General features: G+C 45.3%; 1 protein-coding gene across 1 annotated transcript in view; it reads right to left on the bottom strand.

Moving 5' to 3' along the window:
- Positions 1–1,645: 1,645 nt before the first annotated feature.
- The window catches only part of ST8SIA2 (ST8 alpha-N-acetyl-neuraminide alpha-2,8-sialyltransferase 2), a 227,648-nt gene continuing 206,828 nt past the window's right edge, over positions 1,646–22,465 (bottom strand). Inside the window, exon 6 of the mRNA XM_030190444.1 lies at positions 1,646–2,560. Within this exon, the coding sequence (XP_030046304.1) occupies positions 2,275–2,560 (286 nt within the window). The 3' untranslated portion in view covers positions 1,646–2,274. The remainder of the gene's footprint in view (positions 2,561–22,465) is intronic.

Raw genomic sequence — 22,465 nt, 5'->3', positions numbered from 1 at the left:
GAGCAGAAGGTTTCAGTGTGTTATCGACGACGACACCCAGATCCCTTTCTTGGTCCGTAACTCCTAACGTGGAACCTTGCATGACGTAGCTATAATTCGGGTTCTTTTTTCCCACATGCATCACCTTGCACTTGCTCACATTAAACGTCATCTGCCATTTAGCCGCCCAGTCTCCCAGTCTTGTAAGGTCCTCTTGTAATTTTTCACAATCCTGTCGCGAGTTAACGACTTTGAATAATTTTGTGTCATCAGCAAATTTAATTACCTCGCTAGTTACTCCCATCTCTAAATCATTTATAAATCTCAACATTTAGGTCAACCTTGTTGAGTGGAGGAGTGGCCTAGTGGTTAGGGTGGTGGACTTTGGTCCTGAGGAACTGAGTTCGATTCCCACTTCAGGCACAGGCAGCTCCTTGTGACTCTGGGCAAGTCACTTAAGCCTTCATTGCCCCATGTAAGCCGCATTGAGCCTGCCATGAGTGGGAAAGCGCGGGGTACAAATGTAACAAAAAAGAAAACCTAAGAGATGGTCAACCTAAATGTTGAGCTGGTCGACCTTAGAGATGGTCATCCTCGGTTTTCGGCCATAATGGAAACCGAAGACGCCCATCTCAAAAACAACCAAATCCAAGCCCTTTGGTCTTGGGAGGAGCCAGCATTTGTAGTGCATTGGTCCCCCTCACATGCCCTTGGGAGCACTGCAGTGGACGTCATAAATTGCTCCCATGGTGTATAGCTCCCTTACCTTGGGTGCTGAGCCCCCCAACCCCCCCCCCCCAAAACCTACTACCCACAACTGTACAACACTACCATAGCCCTTAAAGGGTAAAAGGGGGCACCTAGATGTGGGTACAGTGGGTTTCGGGTGGGTTTTGGAGGGCTCCCATTTACCAGCACAAGTGTAACAGGTAGGGGGGGGATGGGCCTGGGTCTGCCTGCCTGACACTGCAGTACCCACTAAAAACTGCTCCAGGGACCTACCTGCATACTGCAGTCATGGAACTGGGTATGACATTTGAGGCTGGCATAGAGGATGGCAAAAATGTTTTTAAAATTTTGGGGGGGATGGGAAGGGGTTGGTGACCACTGGGGGATCCCCGATTCCTTACAGTGGTCATCTGGTCAATTTGGGCACCTTTTCGAGGCTTGGTCGTGAAAAAAATTGGACCATGTAAAGTCGGCCAAATGCTCATCAGGGACGCCCTTCTTTTTTCTGTTATCGGCTGAGGACGCCCATCTTTTAACCACGCCCCCGCCCCGCCTTCAGTACACTGCCAACACGCCCCCTTGGTCGTCCCCGTGACGGAAAGCAGTTGAGGACGCCCAAATTCAGCTTTCGATTATGCCGATTTGGGCGACCTTGAGAGAAGGGCGCCCATCTCCCAATTTGTGTCGGAAGATGGGCGTCCTTCTCTTTCGATTATATCCCTGTTGGTGGTTTAATCGTGCAAGAAGCCCATTGATAGATTAGCATCTTTCACTATTAAAAAGCAAAAACTAGCTTCATGATACAGTTTGCTGTTTAAAAGCTCAATGATAGAAAAGAAGTACGCTGCAGACCCCTGAAATTCAAACATGTGATCCATACATTTTAGGGTTTATTATTTTAACACTGCAGTATACGCTCATTCTGAACACCTGGTGTAAAGCTTCTTGCTTTATTTCAGCATTTTTTGTCATCATTGACTGTTCTGATTCCCAGCATTGTTAGTGAGATAAATTCTCAGATGTTTTTTTTCTTTTAAAATCAAGGATTACCTATCAAAGTTCATTCTAGTTGTTACCGTTAACACAGACTAGGCTGCTGCTCTCTGACCCTGAAGTCTGTCATTTCCCTTTCATTTGGGATCAGGACTTCCTTTAGGTCATTTTTGTATCTATCCCTTCCAAGTTAACCTATCATATGTTACATCACAGTGTATTATCCAAAACCTCTCTTCTTCTGTGCATCAGTAGTTTTCTTGCCTAACTTTCATTCAATATCTACAAAAACTGACAATCTATCGAAATGGGACAACATTCATATTTGCAGAAAGACTTTCTAATGCTCTTCCATTTTACGACTCATTTCCGCAGACAAACATTCGGCAACAGTTAAACATTCAGCACTTGGTATCGCCTACTCCTCCCTGGACATCTATTACACAACAAGAATACCCATTCAAGTTTTGCATTTTGCTTATACGGTAGAACAAACGGAATTGTTCCTGGGTCATCCTTCTTCGTTCTCCCTTTCTCCCTTGTATCCACAGAACCTTGACTCGTAAATTGACATTATGTGGCACCATCACACATTCCAACAATAAGTTTCAATGCTCCTTGCTGGTGCAGAGTTTGTAGGGCTTTGAACTCCAAAGGCATGGTGTGCGGGCTGGCTTGGGAAGTATACCCATACTTCAGGCTGTCGTAGTAGTGATATTTGACAGGATTTTGGTTGATGTCCCGGGGGAAAGGCCAAAAGCCGTACAGATAGATCCTGTTACAGAAGCGAGTAGCTAGGGTGTACATTAGCAGGCCAGTGGTCGGACGCTTAATGTGGACTTTGTTAGTCAACCAGTATCTGCAAGAAAAAGTAGCAGTGTTATTCACTCTATAGTAACAGCTGCAAATACAGTACAGTACAGTCTCGATTATCCGACCTTCAGTAATCCGACCGCCTGGCATATCCGACAGAGCCCCCCCCCCCCCCCCAGTGATGTCACTGCTCTGTATTTGTGCTCAAATTGCCTGCTCTACAATTTTTTTCCATTGCTGATTAGTATTAGTGTAACCCTGTAGATCAGAATATATTTTAAAAATAAAAATACCTGGTCAACAGGATCGGGTCCGGATGGTCTGGGTCAGGAGGGAGGACCAGCAGTGACATTGCTGCGGTTGAAAGTTGCCATGGTAGCAGGAAGATTCAGTGGTCCAAGCCCAGGGAGGATCGAGGCTGAAGAAGCTCAGGTTGAGGGTTGCCGCGGATGCTGGAGTACTGCGATGAACAGGCAGTATTGGGCTGCACTGACACGGCGCCCGAGGAGTTCGGGCTGACTGAGCGCATGCTTTGGGTGTGTGAGGGGCAGGCCGTGTTAGGCCTGCTCAGGGATTCTGTTGTGCATGTGTGGTTTTCCTGCGCATCTGCTGAGAAGGTCAGGAGTCGGGCATGAACAGAGATGGGCTGATTTACTGTGGTACGTCAGCATCCGTGGCAACCCTCAACTGCAAAACTTCTTCAGTCCCGATCCTGCCTGGGCTTGGACCACCAGACCTTCCTGCTACTTTCAACCATGGCAATGTCATTGACGGTCCTGCCTCTTGACCTAGATCATCTGGACCTGATCCTGTTGACCAAGTATTTTTATTTAAAAACATATAGAAACATAGAAACATGATGGCAGATAAAGGCCAAATGGCCCATCCAGTCTGCCCATCCTCCACAACTACTAACTAATCCTTTTCCTAAGGGATCCCATGTGCTTATCCCACACTTTCTTAATTTCCGACACAGTCCTCATCTCCATGACCTCTACTGGGAGGCCATTTCACGTTTCCAACACCCTCTCCCTGAACGAATGCTTTCTTAGATTCCTCCTAAGCCTATTTCCTCTTAACTTCATCATAGGCCCTCTCATTCCAGACTTTTCCTTCATTTGAAAAAGTCTCACTTCCTGTATATTAATGCCCCTGAGATATTTAAACAGCTCTGTCTTATCTCCTTTCTCCTTCCTCTCTTCCAGCGTATAAATGTTGAGGTTCCTGAGCCTGTACCTATATGTTTTATGTCCATGTCCAAGACCGCTTACCAATTTTGTAGCCGCCCTCTGGACCAACTCCATCCTGTTCCATCCTAACCTACAGGGTTACATTAGTAAACATATTTTTTAAAGTACACTGTTTTCTGTATTGTCCAACTTTTCACTTATCTGACAACGGGCTGATCCCACTTACGTCAGATAATCGAGACTCTGCTGAAATTATTTTATATTCCAACATCCCAAAAGAAGCCAAGTGAACCAAAGCTGTCAAAGGTCATTCTATAAGCTGACACCTAAATTTAGGCACCATGGGCCAGATTCTGTAAATTGCGTCTAAAATCTAGATGTGACTGAGAAAAGCACTTAGAGCTAATCTATATAATGTGCCTAAGGTTAGGCACAGTATATAGAACAGTACATATGGCCGGGGAATGTGCCTACATGTAGGCGTGTCCATTTACGCAATTGAAAACCTGGCGCAAATACCCTCACCTAAATGTAAGTGCGCTCTCCCAAATTCTAACACAACATGCGTAAATTTGCGTGATGACCCTGACATGCTCACACTCCTCCTATAGCTGTGCCCCCTTTTCAGCTACACGCGTTAGAATTTATGTGCGCCTCTTTTTAGAATTTGTCTAAACAGAAGCGTGTGTAAATTCCAATTATTGCCTATTAGTGATAATAATTGCTTATTGACCAATTATCATCATTGATTGCCTCGTTGCTCAATTACATAGCACACATAAATTTATTTATAGCATTTATATCCCACAATTTCCCACCCACAGGCAGGCTCAATGTGGCTTACAACAGTCAAATTGGGCGCTTGCCCAATTTAATGTGCGCTACTTACTGCATCTTATATTTTTTTATTTTATTTTTGTTACATTTGTACCCTGCACTTTCCCACTCATGGCAGGCTCAATGCGGCTTACATGGGGCAATGGAGGGTTAAGTGACTTTGCCCAGAGTCACAAGGAGCTGCCTGTGCCTGAAGTGGGAATGGAACTCAGTTCCGCAGGACCAAAGTCCACCACCCTAACCACTAGGCCACTCCTCCACTGTTGCTCCTAGTTGAGATTCTACATGGAATGTTGCTATTCCACTAGCAACATTCCATGTAGAAGTCGGCCCTTGCAGATCACCAATGTGGCTGCGCAGGCTTCTACATGGAATGTTGCTAGTGGAATAGCAACATTCCATGTAGAATCTCCAGTAGTAGCAACATTCCATGTAGAATCTCCAATAGTATCTATTTTATTTTTGTTACATTTGTACCCTGCGCTTTCCCACTCATGGCAGGCTCATTGCGGCTTACATGAGGCAACGGAGGGATAAGTGACTTGCCCAGAGTCACAAGGAGCTGCCTGTGCCTGAAGTGGGAATCAAACTCAGTTCCCCAGGACCAGAGTCCACCACCCTAACCACTAGGCCACTCCTCCACTCCACTCCAGGACAAATGGTGTTCCTAGATTTTAGAATAACAGCACTCATATGCATGATTGACACCAATAATTGGCAGTTACATATGTATGTGCTAAACGCAGTTCTATAATCAGTGTGCCTAAATTGTTTGGTGTGCATCCTTAAGGGGGGGGGGCGTGCATGTAGGTGGATCATGGGTGTCATGGTTGTGTCGCCAAGTGATGTGTGCAACTTATAGAATACTATCAATTGCATGCATTGCATGGTGCCCTTAGGCCCTCCAGAGAAAAACCACACAAAGTGTGGAGGTGCACTTAATCCCCCACGAGACAAATAGGAGGGAACAGAGAAGGGGTGGGGAAGATAGGCTCTATCCAAACAATGGGAGAGACGTATAGCTTAATTAAACAATGATATTTATTGCAAATAGTTGACCATTTGCAATAAATATCATTGTTTAATTAAATTATACGTCTCCCCCTTTGTTTGGATAGAGCCTATCTTCCCCACCCCTTCTCTGTTCCCGCCCTTAGGCCCTCCCACTTATGCCAGTCATTGACCTGCTGGAAGTAGGCATGTCTATCTTTTGGAGCACCAATGAGGCTTTCCATTATAGAATTGGCACTAATGACCCGATTCTATGTATGGCACCTAAATTTTAACACGTTAGGCAATTAATTAATTAACTATTATTACATTTGTACCCCTCGCTTTCCCACTTAAAGCAGGTTCAATGCGGCTTACATAATAATATGGATTACAGAGTATTGATAGAGAAAATATAGGTTAATAATAGCAGAATAATAAAAGAGATAGGTAGGTAAAGATGGGGAAGGGTGAGGGGAGCAGGAGAGGTATGAGCAAGGGATAGATGAGCATTGGAGGAGGGGTAGAGGGGGCGGGAGGGGGATGGGACAGGGAAAGGTATAGGGAAATTAGGTGGGAGATGTAGTCTGAGTCATTGTCGTCTTCTGGATATATATTGGGTAGAAGGGATCCTAGGATTAGATTGGTTCATTTGGGTAGGCTTACTTGAACAGGTGGGTTTTTAGTGATTTCCGGAAGGGTAGGTAGTCGCTAATTGATCGGATGGGTCTGGGGAGGGCATTCCAGAGTTGGCTGCCTAAGAAGGAGAAGTTGGATCAAAAAACTTCAAACAGCCCAAAATACTGCAGCCAGACTCATATTTGGGAAAACAAAATATGAAAGTGCAAAACCTCTAAGAAAGAATTTACACTGGCTACCATTTAAAGAACGTACCACATTCAAGATTTGCATGATTGTTCATAAAATCATTTACGGAGATGCCCCGACCTACATGCTAGACCTCATTGACTTACCACCAAGAAATGCTAAGAAATCATCCCGCACCCATCTCAACCTACACTTCCCCAGCTGCACAGGTCTTAAATACAAATTAACTCAGTCGACCAGCTTCTCCTATATGAGTACGCAGCTATGGAATTCACTCCCAATTCACCTGAGAAAGATCAACGAATTAACTAACTTCCACAAAGCCTTGAAGACTTACCTCTTTAACAAAGCCTACCACGAGAACCCTTAACTAGCTATAACACAACACCTATCCAACTTTACTCAGAATGTACTTTCCTACAAATGCTTGAACAAATCCTCTTGCCTTCTTTAACTTCTTTGTAACACCAATTGTATGATGTAACCTGACATGGCTATGCCATGACAGTTCTCTGTAAGCCACATTGAGCCTGCAAATAGGTGGGAAAATGTGGGATACAAGTGCAATAAATAAATAAATAATAGGTTTTGTACTTGAGTCCTTTGCAATTGGGGTAATGTATGCCTAAGCATATTCACAGCCAGCGGGTATAATAAGTCAAATGTGGAACATTAAATGAGAACCAAGGAAGAGGGGACCTCAGACCAATACCACCTTTTTAATCAATAAAATGATCATTATGTGGTGACGATTGCATAATCATTGATCCCCTACCATCCTCCTCCCTTAACAGTGCGTCTTTACTCTATAACGGTGCTATACCATCAATAAATATTTCACACCACAGCTACTTAGCTTATTGCTTGTTGCTGCTCCGACAATGATTATGCAATCGTCACCACATAATGATCATTTTATTGATTAAAAAGGTGGTATTGGTCTGAGGTCCCCTCCTCCTTGGTTCTCATTTAATGTTCCACATTTGACTTATTATACCCGCTGGCTGTGAGTTGTTATTATTCATAATTCAGCGGAGGATTCCCTGTGACTGTTTGTTGCCTAAGCATATTCTAAATACCATGCATAAATCTACGTGTGATATTTAGAATACGCTTAGGCGTAGCTTATGCGACTGAATCTATGCATGTCCATTTACGCCAGTGAAAAGCTGGTGTAAATCCCTGCGTGTAGATTTAAGTGCACTAGCCCATATTTTATAACAATGCATGCGCATTTTGGAATGCCCATGAAACGCCCATTTCTACGCCCTTAACCATGCCCCTTATTACCCGTGTGTGTTAGAATTTAGGCGCATTACATTACAGAATACGCTTAGCAATGTACGCGTGTAAATCCTAACTTTTGCCAATTAGTGCTCGCTATTGCTTGTTAAGAGCCGTTAACAACGCTTGACAGCTTGCTAAAACAATTAATGTAAGCACATAGCTATAAAATATGCCTAGATTTATGCACGTAATCGCACATAAATCTAGGCGCACTATATAGAATCTGGGGGTGAGTGCCCCCTTTTGCGACACCTAAAATGAGGCACTTATTTGTAGACTTGCCACGTTAAAAACTCCCCACTTCGATAGGGGAGTTGAAAGTTTACCATGGTTTTCTTTGACCGATTACCACATTCCACAAAGCAGTATGGGGTGACTGCTCTTCCTTACTCCCCTGCCTTTCCTGGTACTGGGACGATGATGACAAAATGTTACAGAATTGTCATGCTCTAGGCAAGCGTGGAAGCAGCATGAAAGAGGTCCGGCAAGACATTTGTGTCTGAACTTCATCGAGTTTTACAGATGAATAGGCTGAAAATGAACTGTTTACAGAGAAGCGTGATGAAAATGATAAAGGGGATGGGACGACTTCCCTATGAGGAAATGCTAAAGCGGCTAGGGCTCTTCAGCTTGGAGAAAAGGCAGCTGAAGGGAGATATGATAGAGGTCTATAAAATAATGAGTGGAGTTGAACGGGTAGATGTGAAGCGTCTGCTCACGCTTTCCAAAAATACTAGGACTAGGGGGAATGCGATGAAGCTACAATGTAGTAAATTTAAAATGCATCAGAGAAAATGTTTCTTTACTCAACGTGTAATTAAACTCTGGAATTTGTTGCCAGAGAATGTGGTAAAGGCAGTTAGCTTAGCGGAGTTTAAAAAGGTTTGGATGGCTTCCTAAAGGAAAAGTCCATAGACCGTTATTAAATGGACTTGGGGAAAATCCACTATTGCTGGGATAAGCAGTATAAAATGTTTTGTACATTTTTGGGATCTTGCCAGGTATTTGTGACCTGTATTGGCCACTGTTGGAAACAGGATGCTGGGCTCCATGGACCTTTGGTCTTTCCCAGTATGGCAATATTTATGAACTTATGTACAATTTGCACAGTGGCAGCCACCACTAATCATCCAATCTTCACTTGGCCAGGAATTCAACAGAAACCTTTTCAGCAAGTAATTCCTAATGAAGGTTATCTGGTTTAGATGACAAAGGATGTGTGTTTGATAGGTTGACATTAGCTTCAGGTGATGCCCACATGTAAAAAATAGAACATGTGGGCTTTCATGGAATTAGCGTAGCCTGTCCTCCCTAGGTTGGGGTTAGGGTTATCTCAGAAGCTCTACAGAAACAATCTGTAAGGCTGGTAAATGGAGAAAACTCAGGACAAACATAGCAGAACAGTGCACCCAGCTAAAGGGTCTTGCTTCGTAGGGGAGCCATTGCCCAAGGCCTAAACAGGAGTAAGACACTGTTCGCAATATACAAAAATGAAAAATATGTAAAATGCTTTTATTGTGATAAACCCCAAAACAAAACAGGCAGAAAACAGTAGACAACATACCAAATAACTGGTGAGTCCCAAGGCCTATTACTCCTCAATCAGGGGCATTTTCGAAAGAGAAGGGCGCCCATCTTCCGACACAAATCAGGAGATGGGTGTCCTTCTCTCAGGGTCGCCAAATCGGCATAATCGAAAGCCAATTTTAGGCGCCCTCAACTGCAGTCCATCGCGGGGATGACCAAAGTTCACAGGGGCGTGTCGGAGGTGTAGCGAAGGTGGGACTGGAGCATGCTTAAGAGATGGGCGTCCTCAGCCGATAATGGAAAAAAGAAGGGCGGCCCTGACGAGCATTTGGCCGGCTTTACTTGGTCCCTTTTATTTCACGACCAAGCCTCAAAAAGGTGCCCAAACTGACCAGATGACCACAGGAGGGAATCTGGGATGACCTCCCCCTACTCCCCCAGTGGTCACCAATCCCCCTCCCACCCTAAAAAAAAAAAATATATATTTTTTTGCCAGCCTCTCTGCCAGCCTCAAATGTCATACCCAGCTCCATGACTGCAGTATGCAGGTCCCTGGAGCAGTTTTAGTTGGAGTTCCCCGCCAGCAAAGGTAGCAGACAGCGACGGCAGGTTGGTGGTGGGAGGGGGGGGGTTGAGAGGGTCGTCGAGAGGGGGGTCCAGGGCCAAATCTACGGGGGCCCAGCCCCCCGTGGCCCCATAGTAGCTACGCCCCTGGTGCCAATCCTCTGGCCATTACAGTGATTCTCAACACAGTCCTCAAGACACGTGCCAAACATTTGGGTTTTCAGGATATCTACAATGAATTTCCACGACATATTTGTGATAGCGGCACTGCTTTCAAATTTATCTCTTGAAAACCCAATAAGCTGGGCGTATCTCACACTGGATTGAGAAACACTGAACTAGTCACCTCGACTGCGGTACTTCATATTGTGTGAGAGTACCTTCACTACTGTACAGACAGAATCACATTTATCCCTGCAGAATCTACAAAATCTATAAAGAGACCTTATCTGTGTTTCTAGACTCTCCCTGTACAATCACACTGCATCAAGTTTTTACAAATGAGGTATCTCTGGAAAGTCTATAATACCTAAATTCATTTCACAGGTCAGACAGCCGTGAAATTCAAGCATTGATCTCATCTGGAAAAGGAAATGATTTTCCTCAGTAAGAAACATGGCTGAGATCAAACCCAGGGAAGGGATCTGAATAGATATTTTGAAATGTGGCAGACTCTCTCATATCAGGAAGGGGTGCCAGCTGACTTGAGGCCGCTGCCATTTTGAAAAGTAGCCAGTCTGGGCCGAGAGTGATGGACGATCGCACCTGCCCACAGAAGAGGTGAGGACTGTAGCAGGCTGAGGAGGGCTTTATTGGAGAGGTCTGACTTGTATTTTCTCATTTTCCTTTTATTATTATTAATATTATTTTGTTGTTTTAAAGAAACACAACAAATGAAGTGAAATGAAGCAAAAACAACAAATTAAAAAGGAACTGAATTGAAAAGCAAAACTGAATGCCCACCCCTAACAGTTAAAGGCAGATCCTTGCTGGCTCACTCTCTTGGGACAACTTCATGTCCCTTTTCTGCATGTTGGACTCTCTTTGGACTGTTCCCTCTAAGCTGGGTGGGAGTCCTCGAAATTACATTGCTGCCAGTGTTAACATAATTGACATATTGTGTTATCAATTTCTAGAGACAGGCAGGTTCCCTGGAGTCCTGCAGAGCTTGCCTGTCCCTCGCTATTGAAAATGTGATAAGAGAAACAGCACCACCCGATGGCAGGACTGTTCTTGGAGGACTCCCGCTCAATTTAGAGAGAACAGTGGGTGTGGGGATTCTTGATTTCACAAAACACCTTGTTGTATCTCTTTCTCCAAATGCTTGAACCTCTGACCCTCCTTTTCTTCTCTCATCTCCTGAACCTGAGAAACAGCCAGGCAGCTCCATCCTTTCCTACTTTCACTGGCTAAGCGTATGACAGGAATAAACACTCATGCCTACGTGCAACGTTTACAACCATAGATTACAGTATTCTATAAGTAGCCTAAATGAATGTTAGCCCCAACTAGATATGCCCGTCATAGGCGGTCGGTGGCCCAACTGTTTGGGGAGGCTAAAGGGGTGGAGCTTAAATCCATAATTGTCTGATAACACACAGAAAAAATAAATAAATAAAAACAAAAGTCACAATTAATACCTTTTATTAAATTTAGATATTAGATATGTATCATATGTCAAAGAATAAAGTGGTTGCTCAAAGCATATTCTAACCACAATCGCTCAACTGCAAAACACTATGCACAACTTTGTGCAAAAACACACTCTGAACCTTACTGTACCATAAATATTACACTGGGCAGAACCTAATACACCAATATACCACCCATACGGAAAATGTAGACTGTCAACAATATTGAAACAAGGGATCATAATATCACAATTCTCATGTAGAGCCACAAAACATCCTAATTCATGTTTAATGTGGGATAAAATGTCATAAATAAGTAAATAAACTTTTAATGTTGAACACCTAATTCTCAAAGTGGACATATTCCAAACACTATAATGAAAATAAAATGATCTTTTCTACCTTTGTTGTCTGGTGACTTTGTTTTTCTGATCATGCTGGCCAAGTATCCGATTCTGCTGCTATCTGTCCTCTTAACTCCGTTTCCAGGGCTTCCTTTCCATTTATTTCTTTACTTTCCGCCTTTCTTCTTCATTTCTTGCCTTGCATCCGTAAGTAAAAGCTGGGTCCTCTGCAGACTTGACTGTCCAGTGGATCCAGCTTCTGCCTATTTTCTCCATCGATGTGCAGGTTTTCTCCCTTTTCCCTAATCTCATCTCCTTCCTCTCTCTTCCCTCCCCTCCATCCATGTCCAGCATTTCTTCTCTCTCCCTTTCCCTCCATCCATATGCATCTCCTTCCTGTCTTCGCTTCCCTTCATCCATGTCCAGCAACCCTCCTCTTCCCCTGCCCTCCATCCACCCATGTCCAGCAACCCTCCTTTCTCTCCCCTGCCCTCCCCTCCATCCACCCATGTCCAGCAACCCTCCTCTCCCCTCTAGCCACCCACCCATGTCCAGCAACTCTACTCTCCCCTCCATCGCATTGAGCCTGCTATGTGTGGGAAAGCGCGGGGTACAAATTGTATATATTAAAACTGACAAAATGGAGTCACAAATATAAAATGGACTCCAGAAGTGCAGCTGGAATAGCTGACACTGAAAATCTGACATTATAATAACCTTTATAAAGAATGTGCTGAGAGTCCTGAGAAAGAAGGGAGTAGAGTAACAGGATGTCTACAGCATGACCATGAGATGAAAGTAAGAACAGAGGTTGGCAAGCATAACAGGCAACTTCATCTCTGTATTTGATGAGATTGTTCCTATACTTGCTTCCTATGTAATATTCTTGCATAGCCCTGTCATCCAAATGGCAGTTGAATAAAAAGAAAAAAATTCTACTATTTTTGTTTCTCTTATTTTTGTTTCTCTGTATATACATTTATTGGGACATGTAATTTTATTGGGATTTGTTGAAAGAATTTCAACAAAATGTAATAAATAAATAAATAAAATCCATCTATGTCCAGCAAATCTCCTCTCCCCTGACCTCCCCTCCATCCATGTCCAGCAATCCTCCTCTCCCCTGCCCTCCATGCATATCCAGCAATTCCCTTCTGTCCCCTGCCCCCCTCCATCCATACCCAGCGCGATTCTCCTCTCCTCTGCCTCCATCCATCTGGGCGAGCGGCACCATGGGTCTCCCCTTTCCCTCCCCTTGCTTACTATCTGCCCCGCGCCATCTTTAATTTACCTCCGTCCCACCGTCGGCCACGTCATTTCAAAGCCCGCCCTGCTGCCCATCTCTATTTTTCCCTCCCTTTGCGACGTGATTCATTCCGCAAACATCCGCCTTCTGACATCATTTCCTTGAGGGCGGGACTCTGCGGAACGAACTCACATCGTGAAGGGAGGGAAGAATAGAGACGGGCAGAAGGGCGGGCTTTGAAATGACGTGGCCGACGCTGGGATGGAGGTAAATTAAAGATGGCGCGGGGCAGATAGTAAGCAAGGGAAAGGGAGGGAAGGGGACACTCACGGCGCCGTTTGCCCGCCCAAAACCTCCCACGGACACCTAACCCTTTCCTGCTGTGGCTGGGGAGGCTTAGCCTCCCCAAGCCTCTTATACCAGGCGCCTATGATGCCCATGCCTCTCCTTTGCGAACACTCCCTTGCATTTACATGCTGAAGCCATTTTAAGAATAGTGGTTGGAATGCAAGGACAGTATTGGGTGGACTTTCATGGTCTATGTCCCAGAAATGGTGAAGAAAAACCAGGATCAAGTATTTAATAATTAGTGTGACTGTTGGGCAGACTAGATTGACCATCTACTTTTATGCATGTAAGTGTACACTTACCTGTGTAAATTTCAGAATTCTATAAATTTAAGCACACAAATAAATTTCAGCACACCCCTTCGAGAAAAGTAGCATTGGCTCCCAATCAAAGAACGGATCACTTTCAAAATCTACACCTTAGTCCAGAAAATCATATACGGCGTAGTCCCAGGATACATGACAGACCTTATAGATCTGCCAATAAGAAACAAAGTCAGATCGTCAAGATCCTACCTAAACCTACACTACCCAAATTGGAAAGGATTGAAATACAAAACAGCGTACGCATCCGGCTTCTCCTACGTAAGCACAAAACTATGGAATGGCCTCCCAAAAGCTGTGAAAACAATCCACGACCACCTGAACTTCAGGAAATCACTAAAAACCAACCTCTTCAAAACGGCCTACCCCAATGACCCCAAGTAAACCTCTTCATCCAGCAACACAGCAAGACTACAATTGTACTGGACAACACGCAATCTTCATCCCTTCCGACCCTCCACTTATACCTCATACGATCACTATACAACATGAAATGAGATTGAAGGGGGGCAGACTCAAAAAAAATGTCAGGAAGTATTTTTTCAAGGAGAGAGTGGTGGATGCTTGGAATGCCCTCCCGCGGGAGGTGGTGGAGAGGAAAACGGTAACGGAATTCAAACATGCGTGGGATAAACATAAAGGAATCCTGCTCAGAAGGAAGGGATCCCGAGAAGCTTAGCCGGTGGTGGGAGGCAGGGCAGACTTATACGGTCTGTGCCAGAGCCGGTGGGTGGGAGGCGGGGCGGGTGGTTGGGAGGCAGGGATAGTGCTGGGTAGACTTATACGGTCTGTGCCCTGAAAAAGACAGGTACAAATCAAGGTAAGGTATACACAAAAAATGACACATGTGAGTTTATCTTGTTGGGCAGACTGGGTGGACCATGCAGGTCTTTTTCTGCTGTCATCTACTATGTTAGGACCATGTTGGCATGAGGAAGGATCTAGCGAAGCTTGAAGAATGGTCTGAAAATTGGCAACTAAGGTTTAATGCCAAGAAATGTAGGGTCATGCACTTGGGTTACAATAATCCAAGGGAACGGTACAGTATAGGGGGTGAAGTGCTTCTGTGTACAAAAGAAGAGTGGGACTTGGGGGTGATTGTGTCTGATGACCTTAAGGTGGCCAAACAGGCAGAAAAGGCGACAGTCAAAGCCAGAAAGATGCTTGGTTGCATAAGGAGAGGGATGACCAGCAGGAAAACAGAGGCGATAGTGCCCTTGTATAAGTCTCTGGTGAGGCTCCATTTAGAGTACTGCGTGCAGTTCTAAAGACCGCACCTACGGAAAGATATAAACAGGATGGAGTTGGTCTAGAGGATGGCTACCAAACTGGTAAATGGTTTATGTCATAAAACATATAGGGACAGGCTTAAGGACCTCACCATGCATATACTGGAAGAGAGGCGATATGATAGAGATAAAAGAATCTTTAAACTGATAATTGTTATCAATAGAAATCAAACAAAATAAAACATGGAAAAGAAAATAAGATGATACCTTTTTTATTGGACTTAAGTTAATACATTTCTTGATTAGCTTTCGAAGGTTGCCCTTCTTCCTCAGATCGGAAATAAGCAAATGAGGTAGCAGATAGTATATATAAGAGAAACATCAAAGCATTACTTTGACAGTCTGACAGAGTGGGAGGGTGGGGGTGGGTCGGAGGTATGCATGGGGACATCAAAGCATTTCATTGATATTGTTTATTTCTCTGTTTATTACCCTCCTCTCACCTACCAACACCCATTCTGTTAGAATATCAATGAAATGTGTGCTCCAAGGGAAATATCGAGACAAAACTCTCTTAGGTCTCCTCTCCGAAGAGATATCTACAATTTCAATATAATTCACAATTGTAGATATCTCTTCGGAGAGGAGACCTAAGAGAGTTTTGTCTCGATATTTCCCTTGGAGCACACATTCCGAGGTATATCTTCTGAGGTTGCAAAGACCCCTGAGGCAGGCCTTAGGGCCGAAACACGGCCGTGTCGGGTCCATTTCGTGCACAATTTGTTATTTTTTAAAAAATTTTTTCATGTGAATAAATACATATTTTTTGGTATCCTCATCCATTCTCCTCACTTTTTGTTTTGTATCTCACGGTTTCGTGAGGGTTTTTACCTCCTTTTTTGTTTTTGCTTTAATTTGGACTAACATGATGCAATATAGGAGACAACAAGAAAAAAGTCCTCTGAAACATCATTTGTTTATTTGTTATCTTTTTGTTTTTTATGGCGACATTCATTTTATATTGTATTTGCTGTTCATTGACATTTAGGAATATGGATGCTTGGAATGCCCTCCCGCGGGAGGTGGTGGAGATGAAAACGGTAACGGAATTCAAACATGCGTGGGATAAACATAAAGGAATCCTGTTCGGAAGGAAGGGATCCTCGGGAGCTTAGCGGAGATTGGATGGCAGAGGCGGGGCTGGTGGTTGGGAGGCGGGGTTAGTGCTGGGCAGACTTATACGGTCTGTGCCCTGAAGAGGACAGATACAAATCAAGGGGCTGGTGGTTGGGAGGTGGGGCTAGTGCTGGGCAGATTTATACAGTCTGTGCCCTGAAAATGACAGATACAAATCAAGGGGCTGCTGGTTGGGAGGCGGGGTTAGTGCTGGGCAGACTTATACGGTCTGTGCCCTGAAAAAGACAGATACAAATCAAGGGGCTGGTGGTTGGGAGGCGGGGCTAGTGCTGGGCAGACTTATACAGTCTGTGCCCTGAAAATGACAGATACAAATCAAGGGGCTGGTGGTTGGGAGGCGGGGCTAGTGCTGGGCAGACTTATACAGTCTGTGCCCTGAAAATGACAGATACAAATCAAGGGGCTGCTGGTTGGGAGGCGTGGCTAGTGCTGGGCAGACTTATACGGTCGGTGCCCTGAAAAAGACAGATACAAATCAAGGTAGGCTATACACGGAGGGTGGCGCGTGTGGGTTGTCTTGTTGGGCGGACTGGATGGACCGTGCAGGTCTTTTTCTGCCGTCATCTACTATGTTACTATGTGTTAGATTCATTTTGATGTGTTTATTTTGGGGCCCTTTTACTAAGCTGCGTAGGCGCCTACACGCACCCAATGCGCGTCAATTTTGAGTTACCGCCCGGCTACCACATGGCCCTTGTGGTAATTTCATTTTTGATGTGCGTCTGCTACGCGTGCCGGAAAATAATGTTTTTTTTCTGGCGCGCAGCAAAAACCGGGCAGTAATTGTCATTCTACGCAAGTAGACGATTACCGCACGGTTATCGTGTGAGATCTTACTGCTAAGTCAATGGCTGGCAACGGTTAGGTCTCAAACCCAAAATGGACACACACCAATTTTTATTTTGCCACATGTCCATTTTCGGCAAAAATTTTAAAAAGGCCTTTTTTACAGGCGCACTGAAAAATAGATCTGCCCGTGCCCAAAACACACACCTGCACTAGCGCAGCCCATTTTTCAATGCACCTTTTGTACGTCATGTCATTTTTTAAATTGATATTATTTTAATTATGCTTTCCATTCAAACAGAGGATTGAACTCCTGATGCAGGCAGCAGGCTGGAAACACTGCCTGTGTTGAGTTATGCCTCCAGCTGACTTGCAAATTTTTTTTTGTTGTTGCATTTGTACCCCGCACTTTCCCACTCATGCTCAATGCGGCTTACACGGGGCAATGGAGGGTTAAGTGACTTGTCCAGAGTCACAAGGAGCTGCCTGTGCCTGAAGTGGGAATCGAACTCAGTTCCCCAGGACCAAAGTCCACCACCCTAACCACTAGGCCACTCCTCCACTGTTGCTACTATTTGAGATTCTACATGGAATGTTGCTATTCCACTAGCAACATTCCATGTAGAAGTCGGCCCTTGCAGATCACCAATGTGGCCGCGCAGGCTTCTGCTTCTGTGAGTCTGACGTCTTACACATACGTGCAGGACGTCAGACTCACAGAAACAGAAGCCTGCGCAGCCTTCTACATGGAATGTTGCTAGCGGAATAGCAACATTCCATGTAGAATCTCCAATAGTATCTATTTTATTTTTGTTACATTTGTACCCTGCGCTTTCCCACTCATGGCCAGGCTCAATGCGGCTTACATGGGGCAATGGAGGGTTAAGTGACTTGCCCAGAGTCACAAGGAGCTGCCTGTGCCTGAAGTGGGAATGGAACTCAGTTCCTCAGGACCAAAATTCCACCACCCTAACCACTATTGTGTTGAATTTCAATAAATAGAATGGGCTTTTAGGAAACTTTCTCCTTGGATTCCTTTTTTCCTCACTTGTTGATTATTGTACAGGCTACAACTGAAAATTAGCTTTGTATGCTGTGCTCTCCGAGAACACTCTTTTTTTTTTATTTTACTGAAACTCTACTTGGCCAGTAATGTTTTATCATCTTTGAAAAAGTGGCTTATTTATTAAAATGCTTTTATGGTTAGTGTGTATCATTCTGGAATTTACAATTTCCCCACGTGCCTGATCTTGGCAGAAAATCTTAATAGCTTCTCATTAAAACCAGGGAAGGAAACGGGCAAAAAATGATCATATTGCTGTCTACACGTGGTTTTGGAATGAAGCATTTTTACATCTGTTCTGACACGGGAAAGGTGCCTTATGAATAAAGATGTTTGCTTGTTGGCTGCCTTGCAAGTAAGTGGAAAACCTGTCTTTGGAAGCCAGTGTTTATTTGAACAATGTTAACATCACTGCTCTGATATTAAAGGCGGTGGGGTTTTGAATGTGTGGGCTTTCTTTCTTGCTTACTTTGCATAACAAAATAAGAATATAAGGGGCCCTTTTACTAAGCTTAGCCACCTACACAAGGGGTGTAGCCAGACCTCGGCGGGAGGGGGGTCCAGAGCCCAAGGTGGGGGGACACATTTTAGCCCGCCTCCCCCAGCTGCCGCCCCTCCCCCGCCACATCTGACCCCCCGCCCGCCGCCACTGACCCCCGCCCGCCGCCTGCGACCTCCCCCGCCGCCACCACCACCACCGTCGCAAGGTACCTTTGCTGGCAGGGGTCCCCAAGCCCCCCCCCCCCAGCCGAAGCCTTCTTCAGCTCCGGTCTCCAGCACGTTTGCTGATCTTTGCTGCTGTCTTCTTGAGTCCTGACATCCTGCACGTTCAACGTCAGGACTCAAGAAGACAGCAGCACAGATCAGCGAACGCACCGGAGACTGGCGCTGAAGAAGGCTTCGGCTGGCGGGGGGTTGGGGACCCCACCAGCAAACCAGGGGCCAGGACTAGATCTGAGGGGGCCCATGCTCCTAGCTACGCCCCTGGCCTACACGCGCCCAATGCATGCCAATTCGGAGCTACAGCCTGGCTACCCGTGTGGCCCGGGTGGTAATTTCATTTTTTACGCCCACTACACGCGCCGGAAAATTTCCAGCATACGACGCTAACCAGGCAGTAATTAGCATTGTACACGCGCTGACGATTACTGCCAAGTTAACACATGAGACCTTACTGCTAAGTCAATGGGTGGCAGTAAGGCCTCAGGCCCAAAATGGATGCACACCAATTTTTATTTTGCCGCATGTCCATTTTCAGCCAAAACACCCCCCAGGCCTTTTTTGCAGGTACGCTGAAAAATGAACCTGCACGCGTTCAATACACATGTCTAGACCAGCGCAGGCCACTTTTCGGCGCACCTTAGTAAAAGGACCCCTAGAAGGTCCATCAAGCCCAGTATCCTGTTTTCAACAGTGGCCAATCCAGATCACAAGTACCTGGCAAGATCCCAAAACAGTAAAATAGAATTTATGCTGCTTATCCTAGAAATAAGCAGTAGATTTCCCCAAGTCCATCTTAATAATGGCTTATGGACTTTTCTTTTAAGAAGTTATCCAAACTTTTGTTTTAAACCCTGCTAAGCTAACTGCTTTTTTTTAAAAACCACATTCTTTGGCAACAAATTCCAGAGTTTAATTACTCGTTGACTGAAGAAATATTTTCTCTGATTTGTTTTAAATTGACTACTTTGTAGCTTCATTGTGTGCTCCCTAGTCCTAGTATTTTTGGAATGAGTGAACAAGCGATTCACGTCCACCTGTTCCACTCCAATCAGTATTTTATAGACATTTATCATACCTCCCCTCAGCCGACTCTTCTCAGGTACAATTTAAATTTAACCTAGGTGGCTTCGTGATGCAGGAAATGGAAATGAGAATAAATGCAGAAAAGCAGAACGAGGGAAAGAAGAGAGAATGTGCCTCTGCTTTGCTGAATTTCATTCTCTAGTATTCTTTTTCTTACTGACTTGATGAAGAGTAGACACACTCCAAAAGCTTAGTATGAAATAAGATGTTAGTCCAGTATTTGAACTTAACCCACACCTTTCCAGTGGCTCAGGGTAAGTATTTCTGTGTGCCAGATGCTGCCTAAAGTTAAGCAATTATGAGTGTAATTAAGAGAATATCTAGCACTTAAGCGTGTGACTGATAAAATCTAGCCCTGTGCTTTCTAGATCAAGACTTAACTGCAAAGTGATAGGCTGTCCCAAAAAGGAATATTTCAACATACTGTAGCTGAGTCGTTGGTTGGGTATGTTGGAATGACACTTTAAAGAAAACAGAATAACGATATCTAATATAATAATTCGCACCTCCAACGTTCTGAAGCTGACTCCGTGGCAGCGTGGCAGTGAAGCCGTGTAGTGTTCGTAGGGTTCGTAATCGCACTCCCGATCACTGTCCCGCCCTCGAGGGAATGTCAGAAGGAGCAGGGACCAACCACAGGCCTTGCACTCGCTCTCAGTGCTCCGCCCTCGGAGGGAAGGGAAGGCTGCATATAATATTCACCCACCGGCAGTTCGTTCCCTCCCTCCGAGTTCCAGGGTCGTCATCTGTCCCCCCCCTCCCTCCCAGTTCCAGCGTCCCCCTCCCTCCCAATTCCAGGGTCCCCCCTCCCTCCCAGTTCTAGGGTTGTCGTCTCTCCCTCCCTTCCAGTTCCAGGCCCCCTCCCTCTGAATTTTAAAAGTCATCCTGACTTACCCCGCGCGGTAAAAAGTGTGCAGGCTCGGCACTTACTTCAGTTTTCCCTTCTCTGTCTCTCAGCTCTGGTCCCGCCCTTGCGGAAACGGGAAATGAGGGCGGGACCAGAGCTGAGAGACAGAGAATGGAAAACTGAAGTAAGTGCCGAGCCTGCACACTTTTTACCGTTGTTGCCTGCCGTCGTAACCCCGACAAGGTAAGTCAGGATGACATTTAAAATTCGGAGGGAGGGGGCCTGGAACTGGAAGGAAGGGAGGGAGGGAGGGAGGGACGACGACCCTGGAACTGGGAAGAAGGGAGGGGGGACCCTGGAACTGGGAGGGAGGGAGGGAGGGGGGACGCTGGAACTTCCCTTAAAAATATTAATGGCAGAAGGTGATTACCTTGCTAGCGCCCGTTTCATTTCAATGAGAAGCGGCTGTGACAATAATAGAAACAACCTTGCAGACTGGTCCTTATCTGCCATCACAACCTATCTTTCTATTTTTGAAAGAATGAAGTGGAGTGTTAAAGTCTCGAGAGCTGTGAGAGCCTGCTCCAGCACACCGCTGATATTCTCACAAGTGGGTGACGTCACGTCGGCCCCGGAGGATTTTAAAGCAAAATCTAAAAATCTCTTCAACGGCGTTCCGTCGCGCGAGCGATCGCACCGCGCATGTGCGCACACATCTTCCCGCTCGCCGTGCGGACACGCCCCTCAGTTAAATCCAAAAGATGAAGGAGACAACTCCAAAAGGGGAGGTGGGAGGGTTTGTGAGAATATGCAGCCTGCTGTCTTCGGAGAACACCTGTTACAGGTAAGTAACTACTCTTTCTCCGAAGACAAGCAGGCTGATATTCTCACAAGTGGGGTATCCCTAGCTTCCAGGCTTACACAACACAACAAACAGTGGTCAATTGAGTCTCGCAACGGCGAGGCCAGAATAAAAATTGACCTGAAAAGAAGAAACATCTAAATGAGTGTAGCCTGGAACAGAACAAAAATGGGCCTAGGAGGGTTGGAGTTGGATTCTAAACCCCAAATAAGTTCTGCAGCCCCGACTGCCCAAACCGACTGTTGCGTCGGCTATCCTGCTGAAGGCAGTAGTGAGATGTGAATGTGTGGACTGATGACCACGCCGCAGCTTTGCAGATCTCTTCAATAGTGACTGATCTTAGATGAGCCACCGACTCAGCCATGGCTCTAATTTTGTGAGCCGTGACATGGCCCTCTAGAGTCAGTCCAGCTTGGACAAAAACGAAGGAAATGCAATCTGCTAGCCAAGAAGAAATGGTACGGTTTCTGACAGCAACTGGCATTAAAAGAAATAAACAACTGGGCGGACTGTCTGAGGGGGCTCGTCCGTTCCACGTAAAAAGTGCGCAGCTTGCTTTCGCCAGGGCTTGTAAGATGAGGGAGAAAGAATGTTGGCAAGACAATTGACTGGATCAGATGGTACTCCGATACCACCGCCAGTAAGAACTTTGGCTGCATGCGGAGAACTACTCTGTTAAGATGAAAAGTAAGGTAAGGCGCTTGAGCTACTAGAGTCTGAAGCTCACCGACCTTACGAGTTGAAGGAACAGCTATCAAGGAAAATGACCTTCCAGGTCCAATACTTCAGATGGCAGGAATCCAGTGGCCCGAATTGAGCTTTCAGCAGCTGGATGAAAACGACATTGAGACCCCAAGATACTGGAGAAGGATTGATAAGGGCTTTGACCGAAGCATAAGAGCCAATTTTCAAAATTATTGGGGGTGCTAAGCCCAACAGAAATAACCCCCCCTAGACACATACAAGGAATTCTCTCAATATTGGGAGTGAAGTAAAATGAAACAGAGAAAAGAAAATAAGATGATACCTTTTTTTTATTGGACTAA

The sequence above is a fragment of the Microcaecilia unicolor genome, chromosome 1, assembly GCF_901765095.1.
Source record: "Microcaecilia unicolor chromosome 1, aMicUni1.1, whole genome shotgun sequence".
Taxonomy (NCBI): Eukaryota; Metazoa; Chordata; class Amphibia; order Gymnophiona; family Siphonopidae; genus Microcaecilia; species Microcaecilia unicolor.
Note: the sequence above shows the minus strand (reverse complement) of the source record. Positions and strands in the feature narration are given on the sequence as shown.